Below are 14,175 nucleotides of genomic sequence, written 5' to 3'. Positions count from 1 at the left end.
ACCCTTCAGGGCCAGGTCAATCTCACATATTTTTACATGCCTTTCCAAACTAGACTGTCCCATGACAATCTCTTTTTTCTCTAGATTTCAATAATATTTATTGTCTGCTTTATTCACATGCCTTGAATACTTATTTGAAACAATATGTAATTAACTTTTCATGTCTATATGCCTTATGTGTTGAATTTGATTGTAATCTATGCTAACAATGTTTTAAAATGTCTATGAGAAACTGAAATGCTTCTATTGTAAAAACAACCAGAAGACGCATGCAATTGACAAAAGTGACAGAAAAAAGTTTCTCTTTTTCTTCTATTAACTATGTAGATCATACATTTTCTGTTTTCTTTTGCTGCACCAGGTTGTATACCTAGTCAAAACACAGTGAATGAAGCAAATGGTTCTGGTCCACTTATAAACAGATGTTAAAACTGATCATTTTCATGAGGTTCTGCTTTAACAGTATGGGGTAAGCAAACACAGTCACAGTCTTCTACAGAAGCTTATACACGTTGCATCAGAATAATGTTATATGTTAGCTCAGCCACAGAGAGAATCTGCAGTCTTTGGCTGCCCTTTGAAACATACCAAAGGTGTCCTGTTTCTTCCACAAACTTGTATTACTTATGGAAAAACATTATGACACAATTGGCAGGCTTCTTCCTACTGACTTGGGCTTGCTGGTTGGGACAGTTTGCTAACAGAGCTATCAACCCTGCTTTACAAGAAACACCTACAGGGAACATTAGAATGAGGGTATCAGATTTCTGCTAGTGTCATTTCTTTAAGAATACAGTCATACAGTTATGAGGTTGACCCAGCAACTGGACTACATAGGGAATTAAAGTATGATGATCGTAGTTGATCTTACATTGGGAGGACTTCAGAGGCAACATTCTTAACCCTAGAGAAAAAGGAATGTTTTGGGTCACTTGGCTGTGAGTTTTCTGGCTACATGAATGGATATTAAACCTTAAAAACCTAGGAAAGAGACATATGCAGACTGCTCTGAGTCAGAGAGCTGACTTCATGGTGTTTTGCTCAGTAAAGGGTGGAGGGACTGAATCTTCGGAAGGTATGCTTTTCCAGGAGGAGTTCCAGAGGTTATTCCTCCACCCAGCCTTTTTTATTCTCTAAGGATCACTCATCTGACAGCTTTTTTTTTTTTTAAAGGAGCTTCTGTGATCTCAACACCAGATGTAAGCAACCACATTATAGAAATATGTCTCAAGCACTGACAACTCACTCCCTTTTTTCACGGAGTCTGCTCCAGATGTGTCACTAAGCCCTGGCTTATTTCACACTGCTTTGGAAAAGGAAAAATGCTTATGCTTAGGAGCTCAGAAATAATGCAATGTGGGACTGTTAGCAGAATTTTCTAATTTGGCAGTGGTTTACTTGCTTTACTAAAAGGAATTATCTACTCTCACGTTTTATGTACAATAAAAGTTTGACATGAATGTTCTCCTCACTGTCATTCTCAGAGTCTTTTTGAGCTGCCATTGGGTGAAGAGTCTTATGAGGCACTGTGGGACCAAGGGGGGTGGTTTTCTTCAGGGGAAAAAAAAATCCTAATTAGTAACCTCGTCAGTTTTCATGATGTAGGACTCCATCCATGACTGATTTCAAATTGCTACTGTGATCTCAGTCAATTTTCAAATTGACTGAGATGAGGTGAATGCAACCTCTTCTTGTCAGTCAGGTACAAGCTGACTCCAGCAGTCATAGAGCTCTGAGGCCTCAAACCATTATTTACTTGGCATGGCTCTCCTTTATGTGTATCTGAGGTGTTTATCTTAAGGATTTATGGGAGAAAATGGAATTTTATTCAGTTTACAAATCAATTGCTCCTGTATTAATCCCACATGTATTTTGTTCAATAGAATAACTGATGAAAACAAATCCAATCACAGCCATCTCTTAATTTTCTGACTTAAGATGAAACAGTGACTTGATCCAATTCAAATAGCAAGTCATTCTCAAAAATATGACATATCTTTGGACACATTATCAGTGAATAATTTAAAAATACATGAACTACAGTCAATGAAATAATGTGAGCCTTGAGTCATGATGGATTTTGAAAGTTATTCAGCTTCCCCTTCTTTTATATAATTCGCTCAGTTGGTAAAGAATCTGCCTGCAGTGCAGGAGACTGGGTTCAATTCCTGGGTTGGGAAGATCCCCTGGAGAAGGAAATGGCAACCCACTCCAGTATTCTGGCCTGGAGAATCCCATGGACAGAGGAGCCTGGCAGGCTACAGTCCATAGGGTCGCAAGAGTCGGACATGACTTAGAGACGTTTATAAACCACCAACCACCTGTTTCTTATCTAATATACTCTAATACCCTAAGATGGATATGGCTCTTGATTTCTTTTCCTTGTGTGATACCAAATAGTTAAATGTTTCTTCCATCTTCTGTTGAGCTATAAGCATCAAAGAGAGATCATTTAAAAGGAGACTATAGAGTCTATGGTAAGATTTTTTTTGCCAGTCATGGTTAACTAGCTTTTTAAAACTCAGTACTTTCATGGATAAGTAGCAATTTTGAGTCTTTCCAAAGTTAATTAGAAGTTAGTAATACACATTTGAGCTTCCTGGCCAGGGAACCAAACCTGAGCTCTTTTAATTTTGAATAAACATCTTCTTTAAAGGCTTATTAGCACATTATTTTTCTTGTCAAAAAATTGACAGCAGTATAATTGAACATTATTAGAAAACAAAGAAATAAATATTATATTGCAAATAAAATCTAATAATAATACAAAAATAAAGTGAATCAGCAGTAAGTAAAACTTATAAGTGATGAATGTCTAAAAGCATACTAACAAAGGGAATTTCATATTTAAATAAGAATGAAAAGTATTTTGTTCAAGTAAATATTATTTTAATAACTTTCCTTTGATTTTTTAAAATAAAATTATTCTTTACTTGTATCCAACCCATTTTATAAATATAAACTTATTTTATGAAATGCAAGAATATAAGAGAATTATATTCCTCTTGATGGTCAATTGTGTAACATCTCCTCTCAGTGAGAGTGATGTACAACATTTTACAGAGACAGAAACCAGTCAATATTCTAGTCTGCAACACAGCATTATTATAATTCAAATTAAAAAAAAATAGTAAGACTGTGTTAGTTCCTCAGTCATGTCTGCCTCTTTGCAACCCCATGGAATGTAGTCCATGAGGCTCCTCTGTCCACGGAATTCTCCAGGCAAGAATGCTGGAGAGAGTAGCCATTCCCTTCTCCAAGGGATCTTCCTGACCCAGGGACTGAACCTACATCTCCTGCATTGCAGGCAGATTCTTTACTGTCTGAGCCACCGTGGTCTTCCCAAGTGGATCCCCTGGAGAAGGAAATGGCAACCCACATCAGTATTCTTGCCTGAAGAATTCCATGGACAGAGGAGTCTGTGGACTACAGTCCATGGGATCACAGAGTCAGACATGACTTACCACGTGCATGTGCGTGTACACACACACACACACACACACACATAGTAAAACTATGACCAATGTCCTGGAAAAACTCAGTTCCAATCTGCCTGTACCTTGAGCTGGAAAAGGTAGTTTTCAATCTACCCCTTAATAGAACAATGCTTCAAGACATGGTTATATCTGAATAACTCAAAACTTTTTATTGGAATTATAACCTCACTTTCATTGTCATTATTTGCTCACAAATACCATTTTTATTTCCTTGAGAAATATACAATACATAATTTTTAACTAAATATATTCCTAAAATTGAAATAGCTTTGCAGATTGATTACTAAATTAATTCTCACATGAGGATAATTTCATTAAAATAGATGAGATTTCTTAATATAAGAAAAATTGAGAAAAGCAACTTGAATTCAAATTAGTAGACTGCATCCAAAATGTTACCATTTTCCAAGCTATGGTTTCTATGCCATTAAAATTAGGAAAATATCTCTTCCCTATCTAACATATCCAGCTGTCTTAAAATATAAATGAGATTTTATTATTAATATCAAGAGCATTTAGGAAAAAATTGTATAGAATTCTATAACATGCATATTTGTAAAATCCCAAATATAAGAACTCATCCAGTGAAACATTATGAGTATACCAGTAGGTCTATGTTTGTATTTAATTAACATCAACATGATATTCATTTCTCAGTAAGTTATATCTTTTTAAAAAGTAAAGTAACAAAGAAAATTTGCTGGATACTTACAGTTCCAGGGCGAGGATACGGAATTCTCCCCTGGTAGGAAATCAGCTGATGATTGGGCCCTTCTTTGTGTGCAAAAGGCCCATTAAACACAGTCTGTATATCAGAGAAATGATACACACATACTGCTGATCCTTTAAAAACTGAGCTGAAAAAAAAAGAAAACAGAAAAATATTAATTTTACTATTTCCTAAATTTAAAAGTGATTGTATTGGTCATAATGTGCACCTGAAATCATCACAACATTGTTAACCAACTATGCGTACTCAGTGGCTTCAGTAGTGTCTGCTTCTTGTGATCCCATGGACCATAGCCCACCAGGCTCTTCTGTCCACAGGGTTCTCCAAGCAAGAATATTGGAGTGGGTTGCCATTTCTTCCCTCCAGGGGATCTTCCAACCCAGGGATTGAGCCCATGTTTCCTTAGTCTCCCATTTTGCAGGTGGATTCTTTACTACTGAGCCACCGGAAAAGCCCAATTGCAATGTAAAATAAACAGTTAAAAATAAATAGATAAATGTAAATACAACTTAAAAATAAATGGCAAAATCAATGATAAAAAGTTGAATGTTATGCTACACAAGTTAAGCAAAAAAACTTTTGAAATAGCCATTGATATAAAAAGCATTAAGACATTTATTTATAGTCATCCATGAATGTAGTAGACATTAAGTTATAAAAAAGTACTCAGTGAATCTGGCCCAAAATATAGGACAAATCAAAATAATTTCTAAGTGGTTTGTCTTGGCACCAAAAAAAGAATTGATGATTTATTAAAAAATATGATTTGAATTCTGTCACTATTGATACAGCCTATCATAATTTAACTCACAAAATAAATCTTACTGATAAGGGAACACTCTATCTCCTTGTCTTAAGATTATTTTAATGTAAAAGTGCTCTTATAATGCCCTAAGTGGTAGTTGGAGAAATTGTTGTAAATGTTCCCTATTAGTCACAGAAGAAAACAACAGGGGTCAAAAAAGTTTCATTAAATTACCCTAAGTCAGAAAAACTCAGAAAATTTATTTGTATCCTTACTGAAAACTATTTCCATTGTCATTGGGCAGATGGACTGAAACCAACATTTTTCTGACTCACATGTTTTTCTTAAATTAGATGCCTAATGGGAAACTTATGTGCCCATTGAAAGAACCAAGGTATATTATTAATCATTAGCATCAATAGTCAGAAACGACAATTAAAATTTTTCCCTGTTAGTTATTGGTATTGGGAAATAATTTTATTGATTCAAATATTTTTTTTTCCTTAAGAATTTAGTTCTTATGCTTTGTTCAATTCTTGGGGATTTAAATCAAGAATTTTTTTTTCCTGTTAAATTTTTTTTCCCTTTTAAACTCACCCCAAAGGACATGTTTTTAGATATCTTATAGGGCAAAGTAAATATGATTTATAATCAATTTTACTTTGAATGATTCATCAAAGTTGAAAATTATACCATGTTTCCTACACTAGAGAAGAACAGTAAAATGTTTAGATTTTCATTTTGTGGTTGATTGTCTAAGGAAAAGTACATTCTAAATTGGTTATATGACAAATGGAGTATTGTACTGAATGCTGGTTAATATTCCTGGCATAAAACAGTACACAGGAAAACATACAGGAAAGAATGAGCATATGCTGGACAGTCTTGAAGTCTGTGATAACTGAGATTGGTATTTCTGATATATTAGAAAACAAAGCTATTTTCAAAAATATGAAATACTGTCACATCGAAGATGAAAACTGTTTCAGTGTGTTGATAGTCAACCCTTTAGATTGCTCCTGAAATAAATATTATAATAGAAATGCCAAGTTCTATTTGGATCATGAGTCTTCAAGTTATTTCCTTAAAACAATGTAACTTATATACATTATCCCTGCATTGTAGCTCATATCTTCCTTTCTTTGAGGAAAAAATTATATAATTATTACAAATACTCCATACAAAACTATTTTGAAAGTGTGAGTTCCACTTAAATACATTTAGTAATTCAAACAAAATTAATAAAATGAGAGGGTTGCCTCCTAAGTGCTACGTAAAATTAAAGAGTTGAAAGAATGTTTTTATAATTACTGTTACTCAATAAAGGTTATTGTTTAACTCATACAATTTATTTGTTTAATAATTACCTTGATGTTGTAAAAATGCCATACACTAGCGTTGTCCTTGGGTTATCCATTTCCAGCAGAAACACATCCTCTGTAAGAGGGAAAAATAATTTTTTAAAGTTTCCAAATATTTAAAAAATTTACCCTAAGATAACAATTTCAACTATGAAAAGTATTATTCAGAAAGATATTCCTGCAGCATTATTATAATTTGACAGGAACTAAAAGATAAGCACTTGGTAAAATAAATAAAATATTCAGTTCAGTCACTCAGTCGTGTCCGACTTTTGCAATCCCATGGACTGCAGCACGCCAGGCTTCCCTGTCCATCACCAACTCCCAGAGCTTACTCAAATTCATGTTCATTGAGTCAGTGATGCCATCCAACAATCTCATCCATCTCATCCTCTGTTGTCCCCTTCTCCTCCTGCCTTCAATCTTTCCCAGCATCAGGGTCTTTTCCAAGGAGTCAGTCCGTCTCATCAGGTGGCCAAAGTATTGGAGTTTCAGCTTCAGCATCCATCCTTCCAGTGAATATTCAGTATTGATTTCCTTCAGGATTGACTGGTTTGATGTTCTTGCTGTCCAAGGGACTCTCAAGAGTCTTCCCCAACACCACAGTTCAAAAGCATTAATTCTTCAGTGCTCAGCTTTCTTCATAGTCCAACTCTCACATCCATATATGACTACTGGAAAAACCATAGGTTTGACTAGATGGACCTTTTTGGGCAAAGTAATGTTTCTGCTTTTTAATATGCTGTCTAGGTTGGTCATAGCTTTTCTTCCAAGGAGCAAGCATCTTCTAATTTCATGGCTGCAATCACCATCTGCAGTGATTTTGGAGCCCAAGAAAATAAAGTCTGTCACCATTTCCATTGTTTCCCCATCTATTTGCCACGAAGGGATGGGACTGAATGCCATGATTTTAATTTTTTGAATAAATACAAAAAGAATTTTTGAGGACTATTACCTTATGGAAACATGTTAATAAAATAATATTAAGTAGAAGAGACATAACAGTGTTTAATATGAGCTAGAACCATGTAAACCTTTAAACTATACGTCAAAATACAAGAAGATGACCAGTGAGTATTTCTGGTTGATAAACCTACAGAAATTTTTATCTTTCTTCTTTTTTTCCTAAAATTTCTAAATATCTTTTAATGATAAAATACTACTTTTTTAATTTAAAAAGTATTACAAATCTCAATTTCTTTTTAACCTAGGGTTAGAATTTGAACATGGAAGAAAAGTTTTTCACAATGACTGTATAAAGTAAGATCTTTTGTCTTTCAGTCAAAATTGCTATAATCATTTTAAACTATATGGAGGTAAAAGGAAAATTACAGATGGTGAGGTGCAGGTACAACAAATGACAGAATCTGGGAGTAGATTTCTGATAGCAAATCTCAATAATAACCAACTGTTATAAATACAAGAAATATCTGGATTTAGGGACCTTTTTGCAAATAACATTCTTGCAGACCAATACAAAGAAAGATGTATTTTTATTCACAATAAAGTTAGGACATCTTAAGTAATAAAGTGATAACCACTAGTCTTTCTATATGTGAACAAAGGTTGGCACTGTAGCTCTCCCTAAAACAAGGAGAAACTGAAACATTCCAAGTCACTGAAACATAAACATACAATACTTGTAAAGAATTCTGGAGGAAATAGTGACTAGGTTATAACACAAAATCATACTTAAAACCTTTTTTCTAGAAAAACTGAAGTAGAAATTTGTGTTTCTATGATCAACATAATGGCTTTTCAGGAGACCAAATGTCTATTTCAGTTGTCGTAACTGCTAGAACCATATTTGCACATGAATTTGAGCAAACTCGGGGAGATAGTGGAGGGCAGAGAAGCCTGGTGTGCTGCAGTCCATGAAGGAGCAAAGAGTTGGACTTGATTTAGTGACTAAACAACAACAGAATCCTATTATAACACCTTTTTATTACTTACCTCATCGACCATTTTATACATTAATGAATTAAAGCAAAATAAAAATCATTTCTAAACATAACTTGGTAAACATGATACTATGATATGTACCCAGTTATTCTGGTTAAAAAGAGAACTGTTGCTTGGTAGAAAGGAATCAGATTGTCCTTATTTGACTTGGAACGTATAACCCTTCTCATGTCGCACACGCTGAGAATATTTAGTCCCAGCGTCACTAAGAAGAACTAAAACTGGAGAATAAGTCTAATTTCCACTCTGATATTTCTCTAACCTTTAATTCTATTCATTAACTGTAGTAAAAATGTATAGCTATATTTTCATGCAAATTGATTTTAAACTAGAATATCAGAATTCAAACATGTATGAAATACACAACCATTTTAAAAAAGCACAAGCATATTATTACTTATATATAAATTATACAAGTACTTCTCTCGGTCGATCTCTATGAAACATACACAAACACACATACAGAACACACTGATCTATATATCATGGTGGATTCAATGAACTATATGTTTCAGCAGTGCACTTAGGGGTAATAAAGATTTAAAAACTACTTCAGGAAATTCATGAGTAGTACCCAGATCATTAATTCAGAATTGTAAACTTTACAAACTCTCTTTCAAAACCATTTTTAAATCTCACGTTTATGTACCTAATTCATCAAAGTGTGTCTCTGGGCCATCTTCATCAGTTACTGAGCACACCAGCCTCGCTTTTAAGAAAGTAGTCCACTTGTTGACAAGGCTACGCAGTCCACCAGTGTCATTCTGAAATCATTTTGAAAACATATTTCAGGCTGCTTAAATAAACATTGAAATGTATTTAAAATTTAATTTGGATTCTTATTATTTGGGGATTTGTTATCATCTGAAGGATGAAAATGTTAACCAAATCTGCATGTCAATAAAGAGGAATAGTTGTTATATGCTGCTGCTGCTAAGTCGCTTCAGTTGTGTTGGACTCTGTGTGACCCCATAGACGGCAGCCCACCAGGCTCCCCCTTCCCTGGATTCTCCAGGCAAGAACACTGGAGTGGGTTGCCATTTCCTTCTCCAATGCATGAAAGTGAAAAGTGAAAGTGACGTCGCTCAGTCGTGTCTGACTCTTCGTGACCCCATGGACTACAGCCTACCAGGCTCCTCCGTCCATGGGATTTTCCAGGCAAGAGTACTGGAGTGGGTTGCCATTGCCTTCTCCAAGTTGATATATAGTAAGTTTTAAAAAATAATTATACTGTTATTCTTCTATTTTCAGTTCAACTGAAAATGTATCAAAATGAATTGAATAAACACATACACCTCAAAGCTTTCTAAGTATCTCACTGTCTTCAACACAAACATAAATTAATGTATACAGGGAATCTGGCAGATTCTACAGTGGTCAGGAGAGTGGGTTTATACTTATGCCAAGTAGTTCCCATTACTTCTATTTTCCTGCCTTCATTTCTTTGCATTATTAATTAATTCTTAGTATTTCAAATCAGATGATTTATATGCATATTTCTCTAGTTAGGGCAGAGAAAATGGTATTTGAATCATTCACAAATAGTCTCTATTGATAATATTTTTTTTCTGTACACCCTGAAGCCTTTTACATCAGCAGGTGGTCTTACCTTGTTCCAGATGACTGAAAAGGAGATGAGCTCCACAACCAGTGGAATATTGCAGCACTTTAAATTATACTACTTTAAACATTAAATGCTTTAAGAAATGCTTGTGTACAAAAGATGCTAATCATAAATACATCAGGACAAGCCTGTAATACTCCTATGTGAGACGACATCATGAGTTTTTTTTGAGTCGCGGGCTCCCCAGATGTCTCAGTGGTAAAGAACCTGTCCTCCAATGCAGGAGACGAGGGTTTGATCCCTGGGTGGGGAAGATCCCCTGGAGAAGGGAATGGCTACCCACTCCCGTATTCTTGCCTGGGAAATTCCAGTTACAGAGGAGCCTAGCTATAGACCATTGGGTTGCAAAAGAGTTGGACATGACTTAGCAACTAAACAACAACAACAACATGTATACTTACTGTTGATTAACAAGAACATTTTGATCACAGTTTGTAATTAGAACTGTATTTTAATTAAGCATTTCTTAAGTTCACTATTGTAGACAATTCCTCAATATTTGTCTTTTACTGTTGTTTTGCTATATTCAGAAGAACTGCTCTATTTCTTTCTATAGTATACAATTTAGCAATTTTTAAAAATATTAATACATTAAATGCAAAAGCAAAATTAATAAAACTAATAATTTTTATAAAACCATGGCCAAGCTATTTCCTTGGATTGATTTTTTACTGAAATAGTATGCTTATCTCATATGACTAATGTGAAAAAAACATTAAACATTAAGTCTAAATGTATCCTTTTAAGATTTTATTAATTGGTAATAGTAGATAATAAAAATAGGAAGATAAACTTTTGGAAAAAGAAAATGTGTTTATAAAATATAAATTTCTTACTCTTCAAATTAGAACAACTTTAATACTTACAGGACATATTCTAGCAATCATGGAATGAATCTGTTTTGTACTTCTGCTATTGTCAGTCAGTTTCTCTTTGAAGAAGAAATACACCTTAGCATCATTTGGATCAGTCCCATCTGGTATGACATGTGCATCCACAAACATAGGTTCTAGAAAAAAATACAAAGATGATATATATAGTCATGATGAAAACCCTTCTACTCTCCATCCATGTAGACCACAGACACGTGCTTTCTCCATCTTTGGTATAAAGGAACAATTCAACATTCACAGGCAAAAAGTCTAAAAGCAATTAATTATATTCACTGAACATACTGCATTTGGAATGTCAAGTGCCACAAAGTATAGCTATAACATTATAGCTTAAACTATTTTCCTCTGTCTGCAATACATTCTGAAAGTACAATAATTGCAAAAGTTGTGCCTTGATGAGTTTTAAAAAATTGAAGTTTTCTACCAGCTATTTCCCATGGGATCTGATAGCCATTTCACAGAAAAAAAAGTTTGTTTTTAAATGTGTGGCTTTCAATCTAGTGCATATAAATTCAAATTCACAGAGCAGAATGAAGAGTTCAGAGTCCAAGATCTGAAAAACACATTTTTCTTAAAATACAGCATATGAAATGAAGGAGAAACTTTTCAAGACAAAAAATGCAGTCATTTGAAAGCATAGAAGGATTCCTTATTTCAAGAACAAAACGACCTTTAGAATACTCTATTTCCAGATGTACTGGAGGAAAAATTTGAAGAAGTAAATGGACAATCAATGCCTTCTTATGCTGGTCTATGAGTGGAATAGGATGCTCAACTATAGTGATTCACGTTTAACTGTGCAAGGTTGAGTGAACTGCCAAATTTAAGGTCAGTTTAAACTATCCCCAGGGTGAAAAGACAAAGATCTTAGCAGTTTCTTCCTCTTCTAAACAATAGCAACTTTTTGGAATTGTACATTAAAGTCAAATGAGCACTTTTCATCATGTGAATTCCATGTGACCCTCAAATTAGAAACATCTGAATACTGAATATAATAAAATTATCATACTTATGGTTTCCACAAATTATTGGTTAATTTGTGAAAAAAATAATATATACTACTTTTATAGCTTTAGAATCTAAGCATAAAACAATTAGGAAGAGCTTCTAAATAAGCCCTACTCATTATATCTGTCCTAAATTTAGGAAAAAATTTAGATTTGGCATTAAAATATAAAAGCAGACCAATGAATAAATGACACTTCATTGTAATATGTTACAATTAAACAACTGGAGAAGATTCTTGTCTATAGGCACATATGATGAATATCACTGTCATTTTATTATTAATATATCCTATGATACTTCTATAATTGTCAATAAAGAGTTACAATGTGAAACCTGGATCATTTCATTCATATATTTAGCCTAAATATTTAAAATCACAGAGTACAAAACTGTTGTCACTCATAGTTTTTTAACAATTTTAATGTAATTTTCATTATGAAATTAAACAAAGTAGTTTAAAGTCTGATTCTCAAAAAATGAATAAAGTGTTATTTTACCACTTAGCCATTTGGAATTGTGTTGATCAGTTCTGACTGCATTCCTCTTGGTTAAACTTCGAAAAATAGCTGCATCTGTCCCCATGAAATCTATATACATTCCAGAGAAAAGCTCTTCATCTATGAAAAAGCAAATGTCAACAAAATTAAAAGCAAATCAAATGTTTTAAAGGGTATTTAAAAAATCTACTTATTAGATCATGACATATATTACAGAGTGTTTAAGTGTTTAAGTTGCTAATTGCTTTCCATTGTCCACCAAATAAAAAAAATCGGATAAAGTTTAATCTGGTCTCATATATAATGACCAAAACAACGTTTCATATATAGAGATAAAATTCCTCTGCCTGACTTAGCTACACTAAATACCTATGTTCATATAGTGTGTATCAGTAATGGCAGAAATAATACATAAATAAAAAAAAAAGAAATGACTTACTGATTACTTGTTTAATAAGTAAAAACATACTCTAAGAATCAGAAAACTTGATTTCCAATTCTGGCAGGAATTAACAAACTGGAAATTAGGGATAAATCATTTAGCACCCTGAATCTCAATCTTCTATGGGAACTGGATTATGATCAGATAATTCTTGCTGTATATTAAAAACTCTATGATTACACAATTTCATGATTAAAAGTATATGTTTTGTTCTTTGATGCTAGAAGGTTTCTATAAGGTAAACAAAGTGCTACTTTATCAATTGTGACACATAACATATTAACATTATGTTAATAATATAATACAATTTTAATAAGCCATCTATAGCTTAACATATTAACTCATATAAAATAAAATTTAAAGACAAGAAAAGAGATATTTTAAGATTGAATTAATTTATCATTTTTATTGACAAAAATAAGATATCCTAATCTGTATGTGCATAACATTCGACATTTTGTTTCTTTGTTAACTGACTGACATTAATTTTTAGTCTAGTAAGAAGAGTAAATAGCAAATTGGTATGTGTGACTTTTTTGTACAAAACGATAGTTAAGTTGAAAAAATAATAAAGTTTATCAGGTCTGGCCCACTGACCTACCAAGCATCTGATGTTCTAGAATTACTCCCCTGGCCACTTCAGATTGTGGTCATTTTGACAGAACTGAAACATTTTAAAGCATTCTAAGCTCACTGTTTAGTAATAAGCAATACCAGTTGGATTAGGATAGAATGAAGAATGGAATGTTTTCAATATGTGCTCACCAGGTCACAGACTGGACCCCTACCAGTTAGCAAGTGGGCATGTCAGGCATTGTGCTGCCTTTTTGCTTCCTAGTAGAGAGCTGAAGTCCATGGGAACAGATTATAGGGGGACAACAAAAAAAAGGTGTATGAAAGGATTTTGAGCAATTAGGTTTCTTTACAATTTTGTGAACATTTGTGAAGCATCTATGCAAGTATTCTGTAGATACAATGATTGTTAAATTGAGATAACTTTGTAATTAATTATTTCATAGCTTTGTTATACCCAATTGTGCCCCAAAAGAGTAGATTATACATTTCTGATATTCAATAGATTTATTAACACAGCTCTGAATTATAATCTCATATCCGTTTACAGGAAGGAAAAAAAAAGGACACTCAGAGGATGGTTTATTGTGGAGAGGACTGATTCTAATCCTACTGCATACCACTCTTTTAGCTTTGTCTTAAACAAAGGGCTTCCTTGGTGGCTCAGTGGTAAAGAATCTACCTGCCAATGCAGGAGAATTGGGTTTGATCCCTGGGTTGGGAAGATTTCCTGGAAAAGGAAGTGGCAACCTACAGCAGTATTCTTGTGTGGGAAATCCCATTGACAGAGGAGCCTCAAGGGTTACAATCAATGGGGTCACAAAAGAGTCGGACATGACTAAA

At 33.7% G+C, this 14,175-nt stretch overlaps 1 protein-coding gene across 2 annotated transcripts in view; it reads right to left on the bottom strand.

Moving 5' to 3' along the window:
* Positions 1-14,175, bottom strand: part of SEMA3C (semaphorin 3C) — a 213,517-nt gene that overhangs the window by 61,071 nt on the left and 138,271 nt on the right. For both annotated transcript variants that reach the window (XM_055590119.1, XM_055590118.1), the window contains exons 7-11: positions 12,318-12,437; positions 10,786-10,928; positions 8,945-9,059; positions 6,340-6,409; positions 4,210-4,354 (exon numbers count right to left, since the gene is read on the bottom strand). In XM_055590119.1, coding sequence (XP_055446094.1) covers positions 4,210-4,354; positions 6,340-6,409; positions 8,945-9,059; positions 10,786-10,928; positions 12,318-12,437 — 593 coding nt within the window. The remainder of the gene's footprint in view (positions 1-4,209; positions 4,355-6,339; positions 6,410-8,944; positions 9,060-10,785; positions 10,929-12,317; positions 12,438-14,175) is intronic.

Source organism: Bubalus kerabau, chromosome 8 (genome assembly GCF_029407905.1).
Source record: "Bubalus kerabau isolate K-KA32 ecotype Philippines breed swamp buffalo chromosome 8, PCC_UOA_SB_1v2, whole genome shotgun sequence".
Taxonomy (NCBI): Eukaryota; Metazoa; Chordata; class Mammalia; order Artiodactyla; family Bovidae; genus Bubalus; species Bubalus kerabau.
Note: the sequence above shows the minus strand (reverse complement) of the source record. Positions and strands in the feature narration are given on the sequence as shown.